The sequence below is a fragment of the Leopardus geoffroyi genome, chromosome B3, assembly GCF_018350155.1.
Source record: "Leopardus geoffroyi isolate Oge1 chromosome B3, O.geoffroyi_Oge1_pat1.0, whole genome shotgun sequence".
Lineage (NCBI taxonomy): Eukaryota > Metazoa > Chordata > Mammalia > Carnivora > Felidae > Leopardus > Leopardus geoffroyi.
Window position 1 is genome coordinate 136,336,497 of NC_059337.1, and position 24,147 is coordinate 136,360,643.

Consider the following 24,147-nt stretch of genomic DNA (forward strand, 5'->3'; position numbering starts at 1 on the left):
TTTTAGGAATATATATGTATTTTAAAGGATTCAACAGGCCTTTGGGGTAAGCAAAATCAAAGCATGGATACAGGATGAGAAATACCTTAAGTTAAAGTCAACATAGATTGTTTAAGACTTACATTTGTGTTTAGATACATAACATGCTACAGCATAAAAGCACGCCCAACTTTGTTCTCTTAAGTTACAAGTTAAATGTATATATTCATTGAGTGGTATCATCTCTGGATGTCTATATACTGGGTATAAGTATGGACTCCAGGTTTCCTTGGGTCTCTCTCCGGGCTCATCTCCCTCTTCAGTATTTCTATTCCCATTTTCCTTCTTCTTACACAGATCTGCCATTCTTAAATCTAATATCCGATTTTCTCCACTTACATTTTCTTTGAAATGTTATTGTGCGGGACTATGATGTGTACTTTTTATAACAAGCAGAAGCCACAAGATGTAGACATCACACAACTTAATTCAATGGTTATTTAAAAAGTAGAAAACTGAACAAATATTCAGTTGCCAACTTAGAGGATTTTATATAGCATTGAGTGTTCTAGTTATTTCCACAGTATCAAATTTATTTCTCACTCAAGAAAACAGATTCATTTCTAAACATTTATTATATCTTTCTTTGGTGGAAACAAGGTACATTTTTTTCTTTGACAAAATTGTCCTAGGGGAATAAAACAAATGCTTTTCCAAATTAGAGCACCAGTCTTTCCTAAATGTCAGCATGTGATAATTCAGATATAGTAGCAGTCTTTTAAATTTCATAAAAGCTATTCTTAAGATGGTGGTTTGGGCCGTTTTGCAGATGGTCCATCTGAGTTAGTTCTGTTATCAGTGTTATTTTCATCTTCTGCATCATCTTCATCATCACCTTTTAAAATAAATATTTGTTGTGTGACAATATGTTCAGTGGTTCAAAGAAAGAGATTGCTAAAATGGTTGATACTGAGACCATTTCACTTTAAGGATTAATTAAGTTATGCATACGTTGGATTCAAAGTATGTATGGTTAAAAAGATTTCAGGAATTTTGGTGTTTAAAATCTTTCTTATCTGCCACTTTTTTTTGGAGATATAATCTATACACCATATAACATTCACTCTTCTAAAGTGTACAATTTATTGATTTGTAGTATACTCCCTAAGTTGAGCAACTGTCACCGACATTTAATTCTAGAACACATTCATCATCTGAGAAATCGCACACCAACAACCAATTCTCACTCCCCTTAGCCCTTGGCAACCTCTAATCTACTTTCTATCTCCATAGATTTGTCTGTTCTGGACATTTCATATAAATGGAATCCTAAAATATGCAACCTTTTCTGTCTGCCTGCTTTCACTTCACATGTTTTTGAGGTTCATTCACGCTATAGCCATTTACCGGTGCTTCATTCCTTTTTAGTGTTGAATACTACTCCATCGATGGAGACACCACATTTTGTTTATCACCTCATCAGCTGACGGACATGGTGTTGTTTCCACTTTCTCGTTATTATAATAATGCTGCTATGAATATTCATATATAAGTTTTTATGTGAATGTAGGTTTCCAGTTCTCTTTGGAGAAGTAGGAGTGGAACTAGGAGTTCCTAGGAGTGGAATTACTGGGTTATAAGGTAACTTTAACTTCCTGAGGAACTGCCAAACCATTTTCCAAAGAAGGTGTATCCTTTCATATTTCCACCCGCAATGTCTGAGGACTCCAATTTCTTCACATCCTAGCCAACACCTGTTATTGTTCTTTTTGATTACAGTCATCCTAGTGAGCATGAAGTGGTATTTCCTTGGGGTTCACTAGAATTTCCCTGATGGCCAATGCTGCTAAACATCTTTTCACGAGCTTATTGGCCATTTATATATCTTATTTAAAGAACTGTCTATTCAAATCCTTTCACATCTGATAACTGGATTGTTTGTAAGCCAATTTTAGTCCTGAGTACTTTTTAGTACTGAGTTCTATCACTTTCCTTTAGTAACTGGTACAATTTTAAAGTTTTGTATATTTGTTGAGATCAAATTCACAGAACACAAAATGTGCCATGTCAATCTCGATTACTTTTAACAAAGTAAAACCTAAGCTTTATGGGGTCTTCATTAAATAAACAAAAAACATGTCTTCTGATACAAATATACTACTGACCTTCCATTAATAGGTGGCAGTTATTTTCTCAACAAGTAATGATATTTTAAGAAATGGCTCTAGCTATACTCATCCTTACGCCAATGATAACGTTTTCAAGAGATTACAGAAGTACTTCTGGAGCCAAGAAACAGGACTTCATTCTCAATACATTGGTACTCCCAATTAATATATCCATGGAACCAATCTATTGTCTGAACTCAGTGTAATGTTCTGAACTGGCTCCTTCACATAATACACAAGATGGAAAGTACAGTACAGTGTAAGTCCCTTTAGAGAGGAGTTAAGTCCTGACTCCAATATTTAATTCTTTGGCCCTTCAGCTCCAGGCAAAAAAGGTACCTACCTCTTTTCGTATTCAAGACAAGACTTAAATCTCACATTTCTCCTTTCAAACTGCACCTTCTAAGTTGGCATATGGAAAGGAGTCCCTGGGAGTTAAGACTCCTTAAACTGAAATCTTCAGAACTTACTCTGAAATTAATTCTAAAATTAATTACTTATTTTAAAAAAATTTAAATCCAAGTTAGTTAACATACAGTGTATTAACGAATAGAATTTAGTGACTCATCACTTACATACAACATTCCGCGGTCATCCCAACAAGTGCCCCTTGCCCATTTAGCCCATCCCCCACCTAACATCCCTCCGGCAACCCTGTTTGTTCTCTGTATTTAAGAGTCTCTTATGGTTTATCTCCCTCTCTGTTTTTATATTATTTTTGCTTCCCTTTCCTTATGTTCATCTGTTTTGTATCTTAAATTCTACATGAGTGAAATCATGTTTGTCTTTCTCTAACTTATTTTGCTTAGCATAATACATTCTAGCTCTATCCACATTGTTGCAAATGGAAAGATTTCATTCTTTTGGATCGCAGAGGACAGTCTTCTTAACGTGTTTGTAACTTCATGAAATTTTGTATATTCGTGTAATTTCGTTAAATTACAAATACGTTAAGAAGGTAATACTCCTTTTCATCCTTCAACACCCAGCTCAAAAGTCATGCTCTCTGAAGCCTTCTTGGGTCCTCTCAGCTTGCAATAGTTACAGAGGGCCCTGGGGTCATACTTCCAATCTGTTAATAAGTATTTGCTTGTCTAACCCCCACCAGCCTGAGAGTTTCAGAAAGCCAGGAACTGAGTGGCATTCACCTCATTCCTTCTCAAGAGCACAGCCCAGTGCCTGGCACAGAGCAGTCGGCACTCAGCACGCTTTTTGTGATACATATGGAAAGAGAGTCGTCAAACGCTTAAGCAGAAGTAGCGAAGATAATATGGCGGTAAGGACTAACAATTTTTAGTTGGGATTCTTCTTCCCCCGAGGCTCACTTGCTCCAAGACGGCCACTCTACCCGGGCTCCCCTGCCCCGCCCTCCTGTCGCTCCAGCACCTTCTCAGGGCTCACCGTCCAAGGCCTCTTCTGGAGCCGCCACCCGGTCTTGCGCTTCCGGCTGTACCAGGGGGCCGAAGAGTTCTGTCACCAGGTCTCTCATCTGGGCCACGCCAGACAACAGGGTCTCGTAAGGATCGGCGTCGGCCGGCACCTCACAGGGCACCCGCAGCCGCTGCTGTTGCCCATCCAGCCCGACATACTCGCCCAACAACTCCATGGCGATGGCTGAGCTTCAACAGCCACCGACTTGCAGGCGCCACCCGGAAGCGGAAGTCAACTCGCCGTGGGCGCAGTCTGGCGCAGGCGGGAGAAGGGAGAGGAGTGACTTCCGTTTGTCGGAAGTTGCTCCTCCCCCTTCCTTCGCTTCCCTTCCTTGAGATTGGTTCTTAGCACTGGGCCCCTCCTCCTCCGGCCACGCCTCTCGCAGCCGCTTTTCCCGCCTCCGCCGGGCCGAGCGGCGGACCCGCTGACAGTTGAGGATGGCTGGGGCGGAGGGGTCTGCTGGGCGGCAGTCGGAGCTGGAGCCTGTGGTATCGTTGGTCGACGTACTAGAGGAGGACGAGGAGCTGGAGAATGAAGCGTGCGCCGTATTGGGCGGCAGCGACTCCGAGAAGTGCTCCTACTCGCAGGTGGGCGCGCGGCCCTGGCCTCGCCTTCCCCGGGCTCCCGCTGAACCTCCTGTTCCCGACCAGACTTGCCCCATTCCCGCGTGTCGCGGCCCGGCTCCCCTGGGGTGGTCCCAGGCCACCGTTCGTCGTAGACTTCCCCATCCCAGGCCCAGCTGCCCTTAAACCTCAGTCTCCTGGTTCCCTTTCTCAGCTTGTTTCCAGCAGGGCTCCCCTCCTCCCTCGGTCTTCCTCCGTCTAGTCCCTCGGGATTCTCCAGGCTTTGGCCCTGGGACCCCTGCTCTTTCCTTCCTCTCCTTCTCTTCTCTATGCCTTGGCTGCTTTTCAGAAACTATCCCCTTGACCGCTCAAATCCCGACATCTTTGTCCTTACTTTTCCCATCCTAAGAGTGTTTATTTGGAACCGAATGGGAGAGTCGAAGCAGAGTTAAAGGAGAGAGCTCTGGATTTGAAAATCTCCCCGAGCTGGGCCCCTTGACAGCTAATCCTCTGCAATTTAGTTTGACAAGTACAAGCTGGTAGGTTTGTTGTTGTTGTTGTTGTTGTTGTTTTTGCGAGGCGAAGCAAGTATGGTGTCTATCTGCAGTCCGCCCCCCATGGAAATAGACCGGAACCACGACAGCAGGTGGCACTGGTAAAGGAGGGAGGAGGGGAGAGGATTTGCTTGAAGGGTATATTTGGCATTTGGAAGACGTTATGAATCAGGATTTGAGGGGGTGTGTTGTAGTGTTTGGTGACTCATCCTATGTTTCTAGGTACAAAAATGGAGAAAGGTGGGTAGAAGAAAACTTTACACGGGATGAGAATTGGTAGGAAGAAGGAGGTTGCCTAGCCCCAGGGCTGGGGGTGGGTGGGATGGCAACATTGGGGGATGAGGTGAGAGACTTGGAGTCATTATGTGGTGTGGACTGAGCTCATAATACCAGTTGTCATCTTGACCAGTTGAGTTTAATCCTGCCCAGTGGTTAGATTGTTGAAAAAAACCTGGTATCCACAGACAAACCCAGATGTTGGCTGGTATTTTAAAACCTTTGGTCCCCACTAAAACAACTTTTTTTCTGCTTCCCTTAAAATGTATGTAAGCTATTTTTGAAATGTGGTTAGCTTTATAGATTGGACTTCGTAAATTTTTTCTTTTTACTTCAGTAAAATATATGGAAAATGCACAAATCATTTGTATAGTTTGTGGAAAAAAGTGAACATATGCATGCACGTAGCCCCCAGATCATTACTGGCATCCCAGAAGCTTCACTGCCTCCCTCCTTCCTGGAGGAGGATAACCATTGTCAAGATTTCCAAAAGCTTTGCTGATCTTTTCCTTCAGCTTTTAATTGTGAAACAATTTAAATCTACAGATAAGTTGAAAGAATACTTTTATGAACACCTGTGTACCTCTTCCACATACTCACTTTTTGCCACATTTGCTTTTATCTCTCTTCTCTATGTAATACACTCCGACCCCCCCATCTCCCCTACCCCCCACCTCCCCAGACCCCCTCCCCGAACCATTTGAAAATAAATTGCAGACACCATGACACTCTAAATACTTCAGCATGCATCTCCTAAAATCAAAAGGATTCTTGCATAAAGTGCATTGATCTTAATTGTAAGTGTGATATTGCTGACATAAGCCTGTACACGTTCTCTTACATTTTCATGTGTTAAGATGTCGGTGCAGGCCAGCTGATTCTTCTTTTCAGCTGCCTGAGAATTTTAAACTATCATTGTAAGAAAAAATTGTACGAAATGAGCACTACCATAGTGCATATATAATGACATAAAACATGTGACAGTGTCTTGGCCCTCTCTTGTGTGATTATTCTCCTTCCATTTTGTGGCTTTTAGGGCTCAGTAAAGAGACAAGCACTCTATGCCTGTAGTACGTGCACCCCAGAGGGAGAAGAACCAGCAGGAATTTGCCTCGCTTGCAGTTACGAATGTCATGGAAGCCATAAGCTATTTGAACTATACACAAAAAGGTAAAAACAGAGATTGGTGCCGGATGCTTTTTAAATGTTTAGATTCTTTGGGGCGCCTGGGTGGCACAGTCGGTTAAGCGGCCGACTTCAGCCAGGTCACGATCTCGCGGTCCGTGAGTTCGAGCCCCGCGTCGGGCTCTGGGCTGACGGCTCGGCTCGGACCCTGGAGCCTGTTTCCACTTCTGTGTCTCCCTCTCTCTCTGCCCCTCCCCCGTTCATGCTCTGTCTCTCTCTGTCCCCAAAATAAATAAACGTTGAAAAAAATAAATAAATAAATAAATAAATGTTTAGATTCTTTTTCCACCTGCGTTTTTTTCTTGTGTTTCCATTTAAAGTCGTTGTGTACTGGTAAAATTTAATATAATTGTTTTATATAATTAGAATAGTTTTTCTGGAGGGCCTTTTAATATAATTATTACACCTGAAACTAGTTTTACCATATATGTTAACTAGAATTTAAATAAAAACTTAAAAAACATCAAATATAATAATTGCACAAACTCAAACTAGTCATCTTTTTTGTCATTATTTTACTTGTGCGTATATGTATGTGTGATATAAATATTTATTTCTGTGCAATGTTAATTTCCCAAACTGTTAAATCTTTTATTCTGTGCTTGGAGAAATTTCAAATTGGACATATGAACAGCAATCAAGCTCACTTTTTAGACCCTAGAAATGAGTTGAAAGGGCAGGGGCTGTGCAATAAATTTAAAGAGTAATTCATTAGATTTAAAAGAAAAACTAAAATTTGGCTCTCCCTCATTTTTTTTCAGAAACTTTCGTTGTGATTGTGGAAACAGCAAGTTTAAAAATTTGGAATGCAAATTATTTCCTGTAAGTGAGCAGTGTAAAAATACATTGAAAGTAGCTGAGATGGATATTTGCCAGAGGGGATAAAAACCATGCATTTTCCAAAAAGGAAGTTCTTATGCTTATTCTTTCAAGTAGACAAATTGGTATTAGACTGTATTCCATTTAAAAAAAAAAAAAAAGACTGTATTCCATTTTTTATTTTATTGGAAAACTAACCTGTTCAGAGTCTGCATTACAGACTGTAATATGAAAGATTTTGGTGGGAATGTTCTTTAATGTAACTGAGGTTTAATTATGTTGGTTGTGTTCATCCTTTAAGGCTTTTAAAGCAAAGGGTATAAAAAAAATTTTTAAGGTTTATTTTATTTTTGAGAGAGAGAGATAGAGAGAGAGAGAGAGACAGAATCCAAAGCAGGTTCCAGGCTCTGAGCTGTCAGCACAGAGCCCAACACGGGGCTTGAACTCCTGAGCTGTGAGATCATGACCTCAGCTGAAGTTAGACGCTTAACTGACTGAGCCACCAGGCACCCCAACAAAGGGTATAACTGTAAAAACTGAATTAATAAAACTTGGTAATAATGAATGTGAGCTAGGTGCACAGGGATTTTTCTGCTTTAACTATACTTACGCAATAACATTTACTGAAGTAACAGAAACTAGAATGTCAGAGATTTTACATTGTTCAGTCATAATTGCTAAAACTCTCATGCTTTTTCCCTCCTTTGAAGGTTATTTTTAGACAATTTCCTTGCTTACTTTTTACCGTCTAGTAACCTGGGAGCTTTGGCTGTCACAGCTGGGCATTGAGAAGTACTTTGGGGTTCCTGGGTGGCTCAGTCGGTTGAGTGTCTAACTTTTAATTTCAGCTTGGGTTGTGATCCCAGGGACGTGGGATCGAGCCCCAGGTTGGGCTCCACACAGAATGTGGAGCCCTGCTTAAGATTCTCTCTCTTTCCCTCTGCCCCTTTCCCCCACTCACAAGTTCTCTCTAAGAAATAAATACATAAAAAAAAATAAAAAAGTACTTTGAAATTCTGGGTTATAGAGGTTGATGATATAATTTTAGCAGCATTTTGTTAATGGATGTATTTGGTTTCCCCAGTTACTACAAAGAAGGTACAAAAAATCAAATTTCTCTGTATCCTGGAAAAAATATCCTTTTGATAGGAGTGAATTCTTTTTCTTTGTACTTTGAAAGTTAACAACCAGCTTCTGGGGAGGAAGATATTTAATGCAGAAATTTATTGAATGTATTAATGTCATACAACATGAAATACATGATATTTTATTATTGTGTCATGGTATTTTTTATATTTTACTACAATATATTGATGCTGTGTTATAAATATGTGTAATATATGTTCTTATATTGGTGTTATGAATATAATATATACCATATGTGATATTTATATGCTACTTATAATTTATACTTTCATGATGCCTGAAATTAGAGTTAAAATTAGACCATATTACATATTGAAATGAATATCTTTCAGGACAAAGCAAAGATAAATTCTGGCAATAAATACAATGACAACTTTTTTGGATTGTACTGCATTTGCAAGAGACCTTATCCTGATCCTGAAGATGAGGTAAGGCAATTGGAGGTTAATTGGAGGTTAATACCTCTAGCCTTCACTCCTTAGCCTGTTGTCCAATCTGGGCCTTTATAGCTGTTCAGAAGGGATTTGGGGATTGCGAGAGGATTCTCGGTTTATCCTTTCTTAGGAGTCTGGGCTGGAGCTGTAACTGGTACAGATCTTGAGTGTTCTTCTCATTCTACATTACAAGAATGAAATATTGGGCAGGACATTCTCAAGGCCAGTGCTTTCGTCCTTCCTCTCTCTCTCGTTGCCTGCCTGCTCCACTGCCAAGCACTCTCCAAACAATGACTTTCAACTTCTTGCCTCCATGGAAGAAAAGAAACGGGGTGTACAGACTGGATCCTCAATTAGAAGTATACACAAAATTAAAAAAAAAAAAAAGAAGTATACACAGAATTTAAAAAGAATTTTTCTTCCTCATTCCATCGTACTTCCCAGATATAACCACTGTTAACACTTTTTGGTGTATATGTTTTTAGACCTGTTTCGGTCCCAACATAAGTGATGTGTGTTTCAATTTGTAGTTTCCTTTTGACAAAAGTGAAAATTCCGTATGTTCACTTTTGCAACTTGCTTTTCTCACTTCTCAGTATATCATAGACTTCTTTCCATGCTACATAGCACAAATCCACCTTGTTCTGATCACAGCCAAGTACTCATAATTTGACATGCTATAAGTTAGTTACCTAAATGTTCTGTAGCAGACTGGTCCGATCTCTTTTTTCAGTATTCTAAAGAAAGCTACAGTGGACATCCTCATACAGTAATTTGATTCAGTAATATTCCTGCAAGCATTTATGGATACTTAGAGGTAGAACTGATGAGACATAGGATATTTATATTTAAGATTGTGTTGGGGCACCTGGGTGGCTCAGTCGGTTGAGCATCCAACTCTGGCTCAGGTCGTGATCTCATAGTTCATGAGTTTGAGCCCCACCTTGGGCTCTGTGCTGACAGCTCAGAGCCTGGAGCCTGTTTCAGATTCTGTGTCTCGCCCCTCTCTCTGTCCCTCCGCCACTCATACTTTGTCTCTCTTTCTCAAAAATAAATAAACATTAAAAAGAAAATGCTTAAAAAAAATAAAATTGTGATCACCTCTGTCAAAAGAGTTCAGTCACCAACAGTAGGTGATAGTGGTTTTTTTCCCCAATACTCTGTCAGCCCTACATACTACCAGTCTTTTTAAGTTTTGCCATCTTGATAGATGAAGAGGTGTATCTTTTTTCTTTTCCCTGATCATGAATGAGAGTATGCATCTTTCATGAGTTTATTGAACATTTGCAATAACCTATCTGAATTGTCCTTTCATATCCTTGGCCCATATTTTGACTGGGTTGGATTTTGTTGTGTATTTACTGATTTGAAGGAGTGCTTTATGTTTAGAAAAATTAGCCTTCTGCCTTCTTCCTTGCTTTCTAGTTGTCTTGGAACTGTAATTATTGAACCAAATTATATAGAGGAACAAGTTGAAGATATCTTTGAGTTAATAAAGATAAAACCTTAAAACTGGATATTTTAAGGTATGGGGTAAAGTGTTATAACACTGTTAAATCAAAAGACAAAAAATAAGATGCCAAATAAATTGATCAAGGTAGAAGAAAGAATAAAACTGCTTTATATATATGTATATTTGATATATGTGTGTGTTTATCTGTATTGACATATATATAGGCATATATGCTTTTTTCCCCCTTAGAGAAGTTCTAATAGGGAAAGGACAGAACAACATTGGGATATTAATCAGTAGATATGAAAGTCTGGGAATGAAAGGAAAATCATTCCAAAAACAGTCTGTGCCCTATGGTATATCATTTTCCTAGGGCCAGAATCTAATTTCTTAACTAATTCAAATTAGGGAAGTTGTTGCTGTCCATATTAGCAAGAGACTGTTTATAATATTTACTTTTCAGTTTAAGTAAAGTGAAGGGCTTGAAGAATGTGGGGTTGCCACATTCTACATTGGTCAATCCATCTCACCTTCCTGGGTCTTGGTTTTCACGTAAAATGAGATGTTACTTATAAAGTCTTGTGAGAGTCAGGTGCCAAGTAACCAAAGTGGACCAGCTTTGACGGTTGTTTCCAAAGTGCTCATCTCAGTGTAACCTTTTGGCAACATCAGTTCGTGTTGAGTGAACTTCTTTGGTCCTGTGACCCGCTATTTCTCCCTGGCCCCTTGACTGTTGGCATGTGCATAGCCGTCTCACAGAATCGGTATAGAGAATTTAATATATAGTTCTTCTGTTTGCTGGATTTACTTCCGTGTCCCAGAATTCATTGTAATCATTAACCTACAAACTGCTTTTCCGTGTTAGATTCCGGATGAGATGATCCAGTGTGTAGTCTGTGAAGACTGGTTCCATGGAAGGGTAAGGAAAGCTTTTTACATCGTTGTTTTTTTTAATTTTTAAAAATGCTTGGTTTTTTGAGAGAGAGAAAGCATGCACGCACATACACATGCATGGAGGAAGGAAGGGCAGGGACAGAGGGAGAGAGAGAATCCCAAGCAGGCTGCATGCTCAGCACTGAGTCCGACTCAGGGCTCAATCTCATGACCGAAAGATCATGACCTATAAGATCGTGATCTATATCGAGTTGGACATTTTACTGAGTGAGCTACCCAGGCGCCCCAGCTTTTACCTATAAAGGTATTGTCTGTACAGAAAGAAAAAAGATCTCTTCTTGCTTCTTTTTGAATTGTGTTATATTTTACATTATAATTACTCTTCTAAAAAGAAATTGTAAAGATATGATCAGTGTTCTGTTGCAATATTTGTTTATTAAATAGCATTTTGGACAGCTTGGAGACTACAAGGAAAATAGTGGGTTTTCTGTATTCACAGCATCTTGGTGCCATCCCCCCCGAGAGCGGGGATTTCCAGGAGATGGTGTGCCCGGCTTGTATGAAGCGCTGCCCCTTCTTGTGGGCTTATGCTGCACAATTGGCAGGTGGGTGTCTTGTGGAGTTGGTGTGCCACAGTCTCATACTTGTGAAATTTCTCTGTTCAGTCCAGAATTTTTAGCAACTGTTTTTGACTGGACTTCAAGGTGTAGAAAAAGTGTAAGGTAACGTTCCTTCTCCACAAGGTGCCTATAGAATGGTTGGGAGACTACCAAGAACAAATCTATGCTTAAATAACATGAGGCAGAGGCTGGATGAGACCAGAGTTAGGGAAAATGGAGGCAGTTTTTGAATGGGACTTTGAAAGATAAATAAAACCAGAATAAGTTGTTCTTTTTTTAATGTTTGTTTGTTTTTGAGAGAGAGAGACAGAGCACAAGCAGGGGAGGGTCAGAAAGAGAGAGGGAGACACAGAATATGAAACAGGGTCCAGGCTCTGAGCTGTCAGCACAGAGCCTGATGCGGGGCTCGAACTTAGGAACAGCAACATCATGACCTGAGGCGAGGTCGGATGCTTAACCGACTGAGCTATCCAGGCTCCCTCAGAATAAATTGTTCTTTTTAAAAAAAAAAATTTTTTTTTTTAATGTTTATTTATTTTTGAAGGAGAGAGAGATAGAGTGTGTGGGGTGGGGGGGTGGTGCAGAGAGGGAGGGAGACACAGAATCCGAAGCAGGCTCCAGGCTCTGAGCTGTCAGCACAGAGCCCGATGCGGGGCTCGAACTCACAAACCATGAGATCATGACCTGAGCCAAAGTCGGTCGCTCAACCAACTGAGCCACCCAGGCGCCCCATAAATTGTTCTTAAGTATAAGATATGCTATTGGTTGGGAGATGTGGGGTATAGTTTGTTACCTAGTACTTTTATTGTACCCAAAGAAATTGGCCTAAAACAACTGATCAGCAATGGTCTTGAGGCATTATTTAATTTTACTGGTAATGCAAATGTGTTACTTAATTTATTTTTAGAGTGGCAGTTACTCATAGTATCTGCTGCTCTGACCTCATAATTTCTTGCCCCTCTCACCTTCAGAGAACATTTTACCACACAAACTGCAAACAGCACAGCCGTACCTAAAATCTCACCCTACACTTTTGATTTGTCTCAAAGTTCTTTTTTTTTTTTTTTTTTAAGCATTTAAGTTTTGGTTTTTTGTTGGTCTGTTTTTCAAGAGAGAGCACGCGAGTGGGGGAGGGGCAGACAGAGAGGGGAGAGAACCCCAAGCAGGCTCCATGTTGTCCTCGCAGAGCCTGACGCAGGGCTCCATCTCACAAAACGTGAGATCATGACCTGAGCCAAGATCAAGAGTCGGACACTTAATCAACTGAGCCACTTAACCCCCCTGTCTCAAAGTTCTTAAACTTGGTGCGTCCTCCTTGTGTTCCTACCCTTTTCAGTTACATCTCCCACTTTCCACTGGACCTGTATCTATATCTCATTTGTTGGGTTTTCTTAATCAGTCTTCCCCCTGTCCTTTCATTTCCTTGTCTGTCAACAGGTGGCCTCATTTCCCATTAAATCGAAGTGCCATCATTCAACATGAACTTCCCTATCATTTCTCTTTTCTTTTTGACAGTATTTCTGGGTCTATATCCATCCTTTTTTTATTCCTTCCTCTCATCGAGAAAAGCTGGTTGTTTTTTCAAAACTACCCTTCCACCTGTGTTTATAGTTAAACCTCTTCCTGCTTCTTGCTTCTTGAGGTATCCTACCTCTTTTTACTGTCTGCAGTATTTTTCTTTTTCCTTTACATAGAAAATGCTTAAGTAGTGATTGGCATTTTTATTTTTTATGTTTTTAATATGTATTTATTTTTAAGAGAGAGACAGTGCAAGTGGGGGAGGGGCAGAGAGGGAGGGAGACACAGAATCCAAAGCAGGCTCCAGGCTCCCAGCTGTCACCACAGGGCCCGATGTGGGGCTTGAACCCACAAACCATGAGATCATGACCTGAGCTGAGGTCAGAGGCTTAACTGACTGAGCCACCCAGGCGCCCCTGTTTTTTTTTAATTTTCAATTTTTATTTATTTGTTTTTAAAGATTTATTTAAGTAATCTCTACACTGAATGTGGGGCTTGAACTCATGACCCTGAGATCAAGAGTCACATGCTCTTCCAACTGAGCCAATCAGGTGCCCTGTGATTGACATTTTTTTTTTTTTTTAACGTTTATTTATTTTTGGGACAGAGAGAGACAGAGCATGAACGGGGGAGGGGCAGAGAGAGAGGGAGACACAGAATTGGAAACAGGCTCCAGGCTCTGAGCCATCAGCCCAGAGCCCGACGCGGGGCTCGAACTCACGGACCGCGAGATCGTGACCTGGCTGAAGTCAGACGCTTAACCGACTGCCCCACCCAGGCGCCCCTGTGATTGACATTTTTAAATGAACTGTTCAATTATTTGAACTCTGGATGAGGCAGGCATAACCAAAGGAAGAGTTGATAATTCCTTTCTCATTATTCCAGAGATTAAGGTTGACTTTCTCTTTTTCCAGATTCTGAAATCTTTTTTAATCAGACTAAGTGATTTCACTGTCTATGGATATGTGTGTGTGTTTGCTTTCATTGAACCCACAGTAACCAAAGTATCTGTGGAGGATGATGGGTTGGTGCTGAATGTTGATGGAATAGGTGATCAGGAAGTCATCAAACCTGAAAATGGAGATCATCAAGATAGTACCCTCAAAGAGGATGTTCCCGAACACGGAAAGGATGCTGTCACGGAAGTTAAAGCAGAGCAGACTAACGAACCATGTACCAGCTCTAGTTCTGAGTCTGATCCCCAGGTAACATATGAAGTATAAGCCATCAAAGAACTAAAGCTTAAGCAAAATTACTTCTGTAAGCTCTGTAGCTTTGGATCTCAATTGTACCCTTTGCCCAAAGAAATTCCTTTATACAGTCTAAACTGTCAGAGTGTAAAAAACATACTTCAAAACTTTTATTTCAGACCGCACTTAAGAATCAACATCTCAACACAGAATCACAGTCTGGCTGCAGACTTCAGGATCTTAATGCTAAGCAGTTGATAAAGAAAGACACTGCCACCTATTGGCCCCTGAACTGGCGTAGCAAGTTATGTACCTGCAAAGACTGTATGGTGAGTGACTGATCAAGGTCAATGTCACTGTGTTTTACGGACTGATGCCTAGAATAAGACTTTCTGAAAAATATATTTATGAAATTGATGTTAGCTCTGTAGAGAACTTTAAAATGTTTCATATTAAGCAAATTTATGAAATGCTCTTTGCAGTCTGAATGCTTGTGGGAGAAATTAAGAATCGTGCAGTACTTTTTATTATCTTCATTTTAGTGGAAAACATAAATTTTTATCTTTTTCATATCATAGAATTTGCTTGGGAATAAAAATTACTTGAAAGTTCCAGTAAATCAGTAGTTTTCATTTTTTAATTAAAAAAAATTTTTTTTAAAGGTTTTTAAATAAAGATCTTTTAGACCATACAACACCTATTGGGAAGTTGGGAGATTCCTAAAAGAGATTTGGGCAAAAAGAATAAATCATTCAAGCGATTCTGTACTAAAAGGCTCAGGTTTTTCTGGCAATTAATGTAAAAAAAAAAAATTAAATAAATTTTTAGTGATTCTCAGCTCTTGAGAATTGACTTTCTGAGAATGATATACATATGTTCTAATGGGAAACTGGTTTTATTTTTTGAAGAAAATGTATGGCGACCTAGATGTCCTGTTCCTGACAGATGAATATGACACAGTTCTGGCTTATGAAAACAAGGGCAAGGTTGACCAGGCAGCTGACAGGAGAGACCCTTTAATGGACACCCTTAACAGCATGGACAGAGTCCAGCAAGTGGAACTTATTTGTGGTAAATGCTGTTTGAACAAAAAGTCGTGAAGTTCATAAAGTTTCTTTCACTGTTAAAATATGTGTAAGGAGGGCTACTAACACCTACAGTTTTAATTTAATACAAAAAAAGCTTGAAATTGGAATTATAGAATAGGCTTCAATTATGCTTATTATGCTTGCTGAATTGTAGCGTTGCTGGGTATTTAGCTGTGATTACCACTGAATCAGAGTTAGGTGCTAGAATAATTACGCGCTTGAGAAACCTTAACATGCTGTTTTGATTCAGGGTAGATGTATGAATGTGGAATAATAGAAAATCAATTTCTTTGTCCGTCGATTTAAATAGTTTTCATGGAGCATCACGTGTCCTCTTTTTGAGCAAAGCATGTTATTTTTTGGATGGTGTTTGAGGTTGCTTTAGTGGTTCACAGGAAACCACCAGAGGGGAAAATATCCCTGAGCCCTTAATTGCAGGCTTTTACATTTTTCCCCCCAGCATGCCCAACTGATTTTAGTAATTTCCACCCTGACTACTCAGATGCCACCACCTCTGTGGCATTGATCGTTTCTGTCTTTTATTTTTTAACTATCTGATTAATTTCTTTTGCCTTTATTAGACTAAAACTTTTTGAGGATGGAGGCTGCATTTGAAGGATTTTTGTAGTCCTCAGGGTACCTCATACGTAATATGAACTGTTAAGTGAGTGAATCCGTTTTGAAGCTTATAAAGTTTGATGAGTCCAAGATTATCTCCATTACTAGAATTCCAGAGAGAGAGGAAACCTTTTAAAAAAATTCTTAGCTAATATTTTTGGAATGGCAATTTTTTTGAGTTCTGTTTGTTTATTTGTTTTAAGAAGTACGGTCCCCAATATCAAAATGAAAGAACTTGTGAGAAATTGGAAGCAAGTTTCCATGCATGTTTCGCTTAGAGAAAATTTAAAGTATTTACCTACTCAACTATCAGTGGAAAAGATGCACTTTGTTTCTAAAAGCAAATGACTTGCCTAAAGTCTATGTACCTTTTTTGTTGTTTTGATTTAGAATACAATGACTTGAAGACTGAACTTAAAGACTATCTCAAGAGATTTGCTGATGAAGGCACGGTATGTATGTTGCATTACAGAATTTTAATCATAGCTCTGTATGTTTTGAATAAACTGTTTATTTTCTTGGATGAAAAAATGACCATATGTCTTAACCTGGATCCTTAAGAGGTGACTGCGGGCAGAGCAGAGGGGAATCAGGAGCAGGTGGTGAAACAAGGACCTGGCCTCACTGGGAGTCCTTCCAGCCCTGGGCTCGAGGGGGTGAGAGGTGGAGCAGCCACACAGGGTCTGCAGAGTGTGCTTGTGGCTGAGGGGAAGGCCAGGACATTGGCAGAGGTCCTTGGAGGAGGAAGAACAAATGATCAGGCAGGGAAAAATTAATTCCAGGCCCCTTATTTTGGACTTTGGATTCTATAGTTTAGAATAAAAGAACTTCAGAATTTGAGACTAAAACATTTTTCTGGCTAGTAAGAGAGTCTATCTACTTTTAAGGGTGACACTGATTCTAAAATGTATAATATTTAAAATAGTCTTGGGGTGCCTGTGTGGCTCAGTTAAGCATCTGACTTCGGCTCAGGTCATGATCCCGCGGTTCATGGGTTTGAGCCCCATGTCAGTCTCTGTGCTGACAGCTCAGAGCCTGGAGCCTGTTTCGGATTCTATGTCTCCCTCTCTCTCTGCCCCTCCCCAGCTCACACACACTCTCTCTCTCTCTCTCTCTCAAAAAAAAGTAAACATTAAGAAAAAATTTTTAAATAGTCTTCCAGATGAATTTATAAATACTTGCTCTTTACGATTCACATATTTGTGACAGAATTTTTTCATGAAATACTTTTCTGCCTTCCAAAGGCAGATATAAAACAAAATTTAACTTTTCTTGGTCTAAGGCTGTCCTTATGGACAGTTGATGCTTTGTTCTGCTATGTCCAGACACAGAAATCAAGTTAGATGTGGGTGTGGTAGGTGCCAAGGAAGTATGCTGAGACTTTCTTTTTCTTTTTCTTTTTTTTTTTTTCTCTTTCTTTCTTTTCCTTCCTTCCTTCCATCCATCCTTCCTTCCTTCCTTCCTCCCTCCCTCCCTCCCTCCCTCCTCCCCCTTCCTCCCTCCCTTCCTCCCTTCCTTCCTTCCTTCCTTCCTTCCTTCCTTCCTTCCTTCCTTCCTATGTTTATGTATTTATTTTGAGAGAGGGAGAGAGAGAAAATCCCAAGCAGATGCCACGCTGTCAGCACAGAGCCCAACGCAGGGCTCGATATCATAACCGTGAGATCACGACCTGAACCAAAACCAAGAGTTAACCGACTGAGACACCCAGGTGCCCCAAGACTTGTTTTCTGGGAAGGAGTCTCTGCCATGTTGCTTAAGGCCACTTTCTCCTTGCTCGTGAATGTGGGAAGAACTTGAAACTGCCTGGGTGGACAGGGTCACAGTGCTGCCTTTTTGCAAAATGAGTTGTAAAGTCAGAAGTTAAGAGTTTTCTCTTTAGTAGATTTCTCTCATTTTTTAGAGGATGTTCTTCACAGTCACTGTGAACATCCTCCTGCCTCTCAGCAGTTCTTAAACTACAGTTATTCCTGTCCCTCTGGTTACTGCAGACTTCTGTTTCTTCTTGCTAGAACTAAGAATGTTCATAGGTGTAACTGTTTTTAACCTTGGCACTGTTTTTTTTTGTTTTTTTTTTTTTAATGTTTATTCATTTTTGAGAGAGAGCACGAGTGGGGGGGAGAGTGGGAGGGGCGGAGAGAGGGGGACAGAGAATCCCAAGCAGGCTCTGAGCTAACAGCAGAGAGCCTGATATGGGGTTCAAACTCATGAACCATGAGATCGTGACCTGAGCTAAAGTTGGACTCTCAACTGACTAAACCACCCAGGCACCCCTTGGCACTATTGTTTTTGTTTTTTAATGTTTATTTATTTTAGAAAGAGAGAGAGTGTGAGCAGGGGAGGCGCAGAGAGAAGGAGACACAGAATCTGAAGCAGACTCCTTGCTCCCAGCTGGTCAGCACAGAGCCCGACGTGGGGCTCGAACCCATGATCTGTGAGATCATGCATGACCTGAGCCGAAGTCGGATGTTTAACCGACTGAGCCACCAGGTGCCCCTTGGCACTTTTTTTTGTTTTTTGTTTTTTTTTTAATTTTTTTTTTTTCAACGTTTTTTTATTTATTTTTGGGACAGAGAGAGACAGAGCATGAATAGGGGAGGGTCAGAGAGAGAGGGAGACACAGAATCGGAAACAGGCTCCAGGCTCTGAGCCATCAGCCCAGAGCCTGACGCGGGGCTCGAACTCACGGACCGCGAGATGGTGACCTGGCTGAAGTCGGACGCTTAACCGACTGCGCCACCCAGGCGCCCCGGCACTTTTGTTTTTAATTAAAGTATAGTGTTACATTAGTTTCTGGTGTACATTAACCTCTGCATTATTGATGGACATTTGAAGTCTTTCAAATGTGTCAAAGCATGTGTGTTCCTGACTCTAGGACCTCTGCTTTTGTGCTGTTTGTGGTCACAAGGCTCTTTATTGATTTGATTACACCTAGTTAAAATCATGTAAAAGATATATTTCCAATCACATTTGAAACAAGCTATTTTTTTAAAAAGTTTATTCATTTATTCTGAGGGAGAGAGTGTGCAAGCAGGGAAGAGGCAGAGAGAGAGGGAGAGAGAGAATCCCAAGCAGGCTTCCTTTTCCCAGTGCAGAGCCCAACACAGGGCTCAATCCTATGAACTGTGAGATCCTGATCTGAGCTGAAATCAAGAGTCCAACACTTAACTGAGCCTCCCAGGTGCCCCTGAAACTAACAATTTTCTTCAGTCTTAACCTGGATCTTCAACTTAGGGATCTCTGTCATCACTAGGGTCGCTTTTTATCTGATATGATGAGTTAAAAAGACAGAAAAATATATTTGTTTATTGTTCCATGACGTTACTAATTAGATCCTTATAAAAACAAATAAGAACCTTAAGTTGCAATAAGGTTAATCTACTTTGGTTGTATTTGTCCACATAAGATTATAAGTTCTAGATGTTCTTAGATAATGGACTGCCTTTTATGTTTGTGTCTGACTATAAAAAAAGAACACCTTAGGGGCGCCTGGGTGGCTCAGTCAGTTGAGTGTCCCACTTCAGCTCAGGTCATCGTTCTGCAGTTCATGAGTTCGAGCCCCACATCGGGCTCACTACTGTCGGCCTAGGGCCCGCTTTGGATCCTCTGTCCCCTTCTTTCTTCGCCCTCCCCCACTCATGCTCTCTCTCAAAAATAAAATTAAAAATGAATAAAATTTAAAAACCACTTAGAAACTACAAATCTTCTGAAAGAAACCAGTAAAATGATTTATTACTGAACCCCAGTATTTATTCCTTAACATTCTACTCTGCATGTTGGCTGTGACCGTTTGAGGGTCTAGAAGCTAAAAATTGCACGTTCTGATCTGTGTGCTTTTAGGTCCCCTCTCCCAACATCCTTGCAGGAAAAATTCTTTTTTTGCCTTTCAGTGTTTAGTGTTGGTGATCCGAAGTAGGGACAGATCCTTTGAATTGGAATTTCCGAGTGTCCTATATATTAGCATTTCATAAGTGTGAGTTTCTATGCCATTTAGCAAATACATTAGAGCTTTGTGGTATCGCGAGTATCTTCAGTGTCTAGATACTGACTTTGTTAGGGGTTCTGAGTCCTCACTTGTTGACCAGCTGTCTCAGCCTTGGTGCTTGTGAAATTGACGTATCAGTCTGTGCCGTTCTTCCGTTTAGAGGATTAACGAGGGTCTTCCCCCAAGGAAGTTACTCGAGTCGACATTGCTGTTTGTGCATGTTAGCGGCACTTACTCTTGGGGAGCGAGAGGGAGAGTTTCGCTTTATAGCCAAGTATTTACCACCTCCTTTCTTTTTCTCTCTCTCACTCTTGCTCACCTGCATTGACTGGGCTTCTTTCTCTTTCCCTCCCTCTCCCTGCCCCTCCTGCATTCTTTCAGAACAATAAGAATGTGTTACCTTTGTAATTAAAAAGTAAATTAACGCCTGTTTCCTGTGATAGACTGGAGGCAGCTATTGGGTCAGATCAGCTGGCCGAGCACTCCTGGGTGAGCCTGGGCTCCTGTCAGGTTTTCCCAATTTACTCTTTCATCCATATAGTCCCTTTGTCTTATTTTCTTATTTCTAGTGTTTTATTTTGCTAATATCTTGAACACCTTTGTATGATGCTCTAATCTTTTTCCAGTGAAACAGAAGACAAATTTCTCATTGCATAAAGTGGATATTCCATTTACTAAGAGCAGTTGCTACTTTATTTTTTGCCAGTTATTCTTTTTATGTGGCAAACACCTCTAATTTTGGCCTCCTGAAGAGGAAAAGTGTTTTGGCTCCTTTTTTTCATTAAAGAAGAAAACACAAATCTCAAAGCAAAACAGACTTTGTTTCCTGTGGGTACTCACGTGGAGCTGAAGGATGTTCCCAAGAGACAGCTGTGGTCCTGGGCGAGGGCAGTGGGCTTGGGAGACCTTCAGGCACTCAGTTAAGAACTTAACTACGTGGGGCGCCTGGGTGGCTCAGTCGGTTATGCTTCCAGCTGCGGCTCAGGTCATGATCTCACGGCTCGTGGGTTTGAGCCCCACGTCGGGCTCTGTGCTGACAGCTCAGAGCCTGAAGCCTGCTTCGGATTCTGTGTCTCCCTCTCTCTCTCTCTGTCCCTACCCTACTCATGATCTGTCTCTCTCAAAAATAAATAAAACTTAAAAAATTTAGGGGCGCCTGGGTGGCTCGGTTGGTTAAGCGTCTGACTTCGGCTCAGGTCATGATCTCACGGTTTGTGAGTGTGAGCCCCACATCAGGCTCTGTGCTTACAGCTCAGAGCCTGCTTCAGATTCTGTGTCTCCCTCTCTCTGCTCCTCCCCTCCTCACACTTCATCTCCCTCTCTTTCAAAAATAAATAAACATTAAAAAAAAAATTTAAAAAGAACTTATTATGTGCCAGGCAGTGTTTCACGGGCATTAAATCCAATCTGATCTCCCATCCTTTTAGATAGGTGCTGCTTTTATCTCATTTCGTGTGAGGAAAGCGAGGTGAGTGATGGAACCCACTCTCGGCACTCTTCTGCCCTCCTGGCTGTATGGCTCTGGCCCAGCCCATGTCTGTGCGCCTGGATGAATGAGCCTTCTATAGGATGGAGATATATGATTAGTTACACATTCAGGTCGTTCTTTTTTAAAGTCTACTTATTTATTTGGAGAGAGAACATAAGCAGGAGAGAGACAAGGAGGGAGGGGGAGAGAGAGAGAGAGAGGGAGGGAGGGAGGGAGAGAGAATCCCAAGCAGGCTCCATGCTGTCAGCGCAGAGCCTGATGCAGGTCTTGAACTCACAAAACGGTGAGATCGTGTTGAGCCGAAATCAACAGTGAGATGCACAACCAACTGAGCCGCCCAGGCGCCCCTAAGATAATTATTACCAGCAGTGTTGTTCAAGCTGTTTGTGAATAGCATGCCTGGTTATTGCCGCTCCGTAATGCATTTCCTTTTCCTGGTCTTTGCTGTTTCCTCCACAGGTGGTTAAGAGAGAGGACATCCAGCAGTTCTTTGAAGAATTTCAGTCAAAAAAGAGGAGGAGAGTGGACGGGATGCAGTACTACTGCAGCTAGGTTGGACGATGGCACCTGTTCAGCCAGGCCACCGCCAAGGCCACTTACTGTGCCCGGAATAAAAGAGGCGTTTCTCGCATCTGGTCCTGTTCCGGCCTCTCCTTGGAGAGGCCTCCCCTCCGGCCTTGAGCTTCCTTTCCTCCTTAACCACGGTCGCCACAGTGTGTATGCCGATTTCACAACCAGCGCCCTCCGACTCCGCTAAACGCAGCTCATTCCACAGACTGCCGGCCCGCCGCCCGACTACCAGATAACCCCCAGGTTATTCGCTTAGAAGTTTTAAGAAGTTCGATTTGGTTTTGAGACAGTAAACTAGTTTTTGTTTTTTGTTTTTTTTTCCCTAATGATTTGTTCTTTAACTCCTGAACGTGTCTACTCTGCCACAGAGCTGTTGTCTCCCGGGACCCTCGCGGTGGGGGGGCACGGCGGGAGCGTCCTTCCTGTCTGCCACAACCCCTCTAGGTCCCTCACCCCTCCGATCGTGGTGCCTTGGGTCAGTGCTTCCTCAGGCCCGGTCTGCCTCTTCTCCCACATCCCTGCTTTCGCAAGCGTGGTCACGGCTTAGAGGGTGTCTCAAAACTCGCCTCCTCTGGGCCCGACCTCCAGCGGAGTCAGGGCTGATGGTTTTCTGGGCTGGACGTCTGTCACGGGCGGGGAGATTGGCCGATGGCAGGACTGAGGAAGCCAACCTTTGTTATGATTTTTACTAATACAGTGAAAACTTCATTCACAATTCCACTGGCACTAGATATTCGAATTTCAGTACTGTAGTGCTCACAGGGCTTCCTGGAGAAAATTCGCCAGTGTACTAGTCCCTCTTCTGCTGCCTAGAAAATAGACCGGGTACTACCCTGTGAAATCTTAGTGGTTTACAAAGTCCTCTGGATTTCTTTATCTTATCAGGGATATTCATAAGCATATATTAAAAACAGACCTATTTTGATATTGTTCTGTTATGAAAATGTTATGAGAACCCCAATAAATTATTAATTTACCCCTTAAATCTGTGCTGAAAGAAAAAAAATACTGGTTTAGCTTACTTCTAGCGAGGAGGGCAGGGAGTGCCCTGTTTTGGAAGAGGCAGAGGGTATGTGAGAGACTCCAAACAAGGCCCCAGGCTGCATGAATGATGAGCTTTATGTAAATAAATGTTAATGTCCACGGCTGGTTCTCTGATGACCATGAGACCCGCTTTTGAAGAACCTTGTGGAATGTTGTATTTTAAGGGGAAGTCCTTTCAGTTGGTATGAAGTCTCTTTACAGCCCTCAGTCTATGGGGAAAACACCTTTGATAAATGCAGAGTCCTCAGTTGCTGTCCCTCTGGAGCAACGCGGTCTCTCCGGACAATAGAGGACCTGCTTCAAGGTATGTGACCCTAAGCGTCGGAGCCTTTGGGGCCACGAGTGTACGTTGATTTTCCTTCGTGTGTCCAGCAGTCGCATGTACCCGTCCTGGGGTGAGATGAACCCGGCCTACAGGACATCAGGGCCTCAAAGAAATGGTCCAACCATGGTTTTCTGCATCAAGCCTCCTAAGTACAGATCCCCATGAAGAGTGATGTGTGGAGCTAGAAGGCCTTCCGGCCACAGGAGGTGCTCGTGTGCCCTGAGCCGGCCTTGCAGAAGGGCTGGGTTGAAAAGCTCGGGGCATCTTTGAGGCTGGTTACGATCCCCAGCCTGGGAACCCTTTTCCAAGTCTGAGGATTTCTGAGCGCCCTCTGCAAGGTTGCGCTAGTGTGCTTGTTGTGGTCCGAAAGTTTCTATCTTCTCAAACGTTTGCTTTAACTGCCAGGGAGTTCCTTGCTCCGATGACAGGTCAGGACCAGGTCTCGGAGGTGACGCGTTACTGCGCAGCATGATAATACGCATCACCCGGGGCTGAGGGGCTCGTTTAGAAAGGTACTGCTCCTCCTTTTACATTAACCAGAAAACCTCTTTTTTTTAATCTGTGTTCACAACTAGTTTTCTTATTGACCGTATGGACTGTCTCTTCTTGTAGAGACTGATTTTGGCCAACATGTGGCAGTTGATATCAATGCATGTTTTATGCCGAACGAGAATACGATATTAGTTGCTTTTAAGGAATTCTGGCATCGTACGTGCATTTTTGTAGACTTGTTACTGGACTCACAGTTACATACTTCGATCAGGTTTCTGTAAAATTTAAATAAAATCAGTTCCAACAAAA

General features: G+C 41.7%; 2 protein-coding genes across 2 annotated transcripts; one reads left to right on the top strand and one right to left on the bottom strand.

The window, feature by feature from the left end:
• GON7 (GON7 subunit of KEOPS complex) lies at window positions 1-3,835 on the bottom strand. The gene is made up of 2 exons (XM_045448297.1): window positions 3,549-3,835; window positions 1-874 (listed from the first exon to the last, which is right to left on the bottom strand). Exons 1-2 carry the CDS (start codon window positions 3,751-3,753, stop codon window positions 780-782), a joined length of 300 nt encoding a protein of 99 aa, XP_045304253.1. The 5' UTR covers window positions 3,754-3,835; the 3' UTR covers window positions 1-779.
• Window positions 3,803-24,147, top strand: UBR7 (ubiquitin protein ligase E3 component n-recognin 7). Its single transcript, XM_045448296.1, has 11 exons — window positions 3,803-4,165; window positions 6,008-6,141; window positions 6,918-6,978; window positions 8,454-8,549; window positions 10,874-10,927; window positions 11,402-11,507; window positions 14,037-14,245; window positions 14,410-14,559; window positions 15,139-15,301; window positions 16,327-16,388; window positions 21,867-24,147. The coding sequence occupies exons 1-11, from the start codon at window positions 4,016-4,018 to the stop codon at window positions 21,957-21,959; spliced, it is 1,278 nt and encodes a 425-aa protein (XP_045304252.1). The 5' UTR covers window positions 3,803-4,015; the 3' UTR covers window positions 21,960-24,147.